This window comes from Typha latifolia, chromosome 14 (assembly GCF_019914945.1).
Source record: "Typha latifolia isolate L0001 chromosome 14, TyphaL0001v2, whole genome shotgun sequence".
Lineage (NCBI taxonomy): Eukaryota > Viridiplantae > Streptophyta > Magnoliopsida > Poales > Typhaceae > Typha > Typha latifolia.
Genome location: NC_133099.1, coordinates 3114084 through 3116731, shown reverse-complemented (window position 1 = coordinate 3116731; position 2648 = coordinate 3114084). Strand labels below are relative to the sequence as shown.

Genomic DNA, 2648 nt, shown 5'->3' with positions numbered 1-2648 from the left:
ATTCGCTTCTATTTCCCCAATTCCACTCTCTTAATTATAATAATCAACTTTATTTTGGGTGATATGGTATACATGGAGGAACAATCAGAAGACAACTAAATCTCTTATGTTTCTATTAGGTATACTGATGATCAGTTCAACTGGAATGTATACATGGAGACGTGATGTACATATATATATATATATATATATATCATACTTGGCTTGTGATTAGAGTAAGTTTGATTATATGCATATGAATTCAATGATGGAGAGATTTAGTTGTCTTTTCATGTTTAAAAGATGTTATCTTTCCTAGTTGGATGGTCTTTGACATCTTCAAATTGGTTAAGAACTGAGTTGCATAATTTGCAGGCACATATTTTATGTTTTGCTGCAAATAAGGTTTATGTTCTTGATTGTATATTCATTTCTTCATATATCGTCTTTTTGTTGGGTTATTTTTCATGTTTCGACTTTCTTCTGAGTATTGATATGCTAATCATTATAATTTCATACTAATTTTAGTGTTGCCTCGTTGATTTACTTAAAATGGTACTAGCAAAGTGGTTGGGGAAGTACTCCATCCCATATCTCAAGAAAATTTAGCAGTCTATCAAAGACTTGGCCAACTGTACTTTGCATCAAATTACCCATATCTCTTCATTTTAAGCAGATCCCTTAGTGAATGCTTCTATACATGGATGAACAATCAGAAGACAATTCACATGTCATTCAGTGTTGATTTGGCTTTAATTATTAAAATTTCATCAGATTAGCAAGAAGAAAAAGGTCCAAGCTTTCACGCAGATTCTGAATCTATAGTTATTTACATCAGCACTATGGATATTTCAACTCTCTTTCATTTCAATTCAATTGACTGGTGAGTTTATTCATTCATAGGCCAAAACTCCCACCACTGCGGAGAACTGGTAGACTGATCTGGAGGCCAGCTTGACTGCAGAGAAAGCTGCTGCTCAGCTGCTGTGCAAATGAACTTCTTGTCTTCCTCATCCTCTTCTCTTGCCAAGGTAGACTTCTTTTCAGCTTCGCAATACCCATGGCCACCGTCATGATCACCGTTCTTCTTGCTTCCCTCTCGCGGATCTTTAATTTGTTCAACTAGCAGTTGCAACTGCACACAATTGAGCATAGATATGTTATCACTAGTACAAGTTGCATTGCAATGCTTGATGACGGTATCTGAATTCTATGAAACCTACCTGTTTGACGAGTACTTGCTTCTCTTTCTTCAGCGACTCGAAGCTGGAGCGCAGCGCATCATATTCCGTCCTGAGGGCACCGTACTCCCTCTCAAGCTGCTTCGACTTCCACCGTGCCCGCTTGTTCTGGAACCATATGGCGACCTGGCGAGGCTGCAGGCCGAGCTCGCTCGCCAGCTGCAGCTTCTGCCTCGGGTCCAGCTTCGCCCGCGTCTCAAACATAGACTCCAATGACTTAATCTGCTCCTCGCTGAACCGCCGCTTCTTGTCGCCCCTCGGGCCGCCACCGCCCCCCTGCATTGGATCCATCCAGCTGCAGGAGTCTCCCTCCTCGCTCTCCATTGCAGTGTAGGTGATGAGCTTTCCAAGAGGAGGCTTCTAAATTCTGCAAGTGTGGATGAATGCATCTAGAAAAGGCATTGTGGAGGATGTACACCTGTTTGGGGAGGACTGCATGACTGTCTTGTTAATTGCTTGAAAGTAACAGCTGAGCCAATGGATGCTGCTAACGTCGGAAAATTAGCTTCCCCGTGTCTCTGTCAAACCCCGGTTCCTTGGAGCATCTCTTTCTTTTATTATCCTCCTGGTAAAAATAATAAATAAAGTTAATCCTCCATTTAACCTTTTGATTCTTCTTAGTAGTGCTTTGACTTTATCATATATAATACGGATATATACACATATATCCCTCCCATCTGCTGTGTTTTTGCTCTGTTTTTTTTCTCTCAAAAGCATCGTATCATATCATTAGTCCATTTAATTATTTACATATAATGATCGTAATGCCTGCCTTCAGTTAGTTAATCACATCACAATTCTAAAGGTAGCAAAAATTAATGTTATAAAGGAGTTTTTTAAGCTTAGACTTTTGTATATAGCTAATATTGAAACCTATAACATATTAAAAGATATTATCATACACTCTATGTTATAATAATGTGAAATTAAAATTATGAAAACAAAATGAATTGGAGAAAGCGACCATTATATTTGTCTTCCTGCGAAAACCGACAAAGGTGGGCCAGCTCAGAAGTATGATGTGATCATTATTTTTGTTCCCTTATGGGATTAACAATAATAATTATTAATTAATAATAATAATAATAATAGTTCTGATGGGAAAGCATGTCCTTTCTAGAAGTTGCCAGCTGTCCCAGTGCGGAGGTGTTAGCCAGGGAGTGATCCACGCGGCAGCATGTAATTGTTCCCTACACTGTCCGGCCGGTAGTGACAGGTCATCGTCTTGTTCTTCGTCGGGCCCACGCGGTGGTGGTCACGTTTGCTTCGTTTTGGCATTTTGCTATAAAGATTCTTATTTTCTTAGGCGTAGTTGAGGCATTGACATCTCATATATTTATTATTTTTTTAAAATAAAAATGTAGCCAAAAATAAAACTAGTTTTTGGAATTGCTAAGCTTCCTCCGTTAGGGTTTGAGGCCTCATTAG

General features: G+C 39.1%; 1 protein-coding gene and 1 long non-coding RNA gene across 2 annotated transcripts; one reads left to right on the top strand and one right to left on the bottom strand.

Annotated features, from left to right (window-relative positions):
- Nucleotides 1–713: 713 nt before the first annotated feature.
- Nucleotides 714–1544, bottom strand: LOC140800602 (uncharacterized). Its single transcript, XM_073155357.1, has 2 exons — nucleotides 1203–1544; nucleotides 714–1114 (listed from the first exon to the last, which is right to left on the bottom strand). Exons 1-2 carry the CDS (start codon nucleotides 1542–1544, stop codon nucleotides 869–871), a joined length of 588 nt encoding a protein of 195 aa, XP_073011458.1. The 3' UTR covers nucleotides 714–868.
- LOC140800603 (uncharacterized) lies at nucleotides 871–1826 on the top strand. The gene is made up of 2 exons (XR_012111277.1): nucleotides 871–1010; nucleotides 1236–1826. It is a non-coding gene; the product is annotated as an uncharacterized lncRNA (long non-coding RNA).
- The last annotated feature ends 822 nt before the right edge of the window (nucleotides 1827–2648 follow it).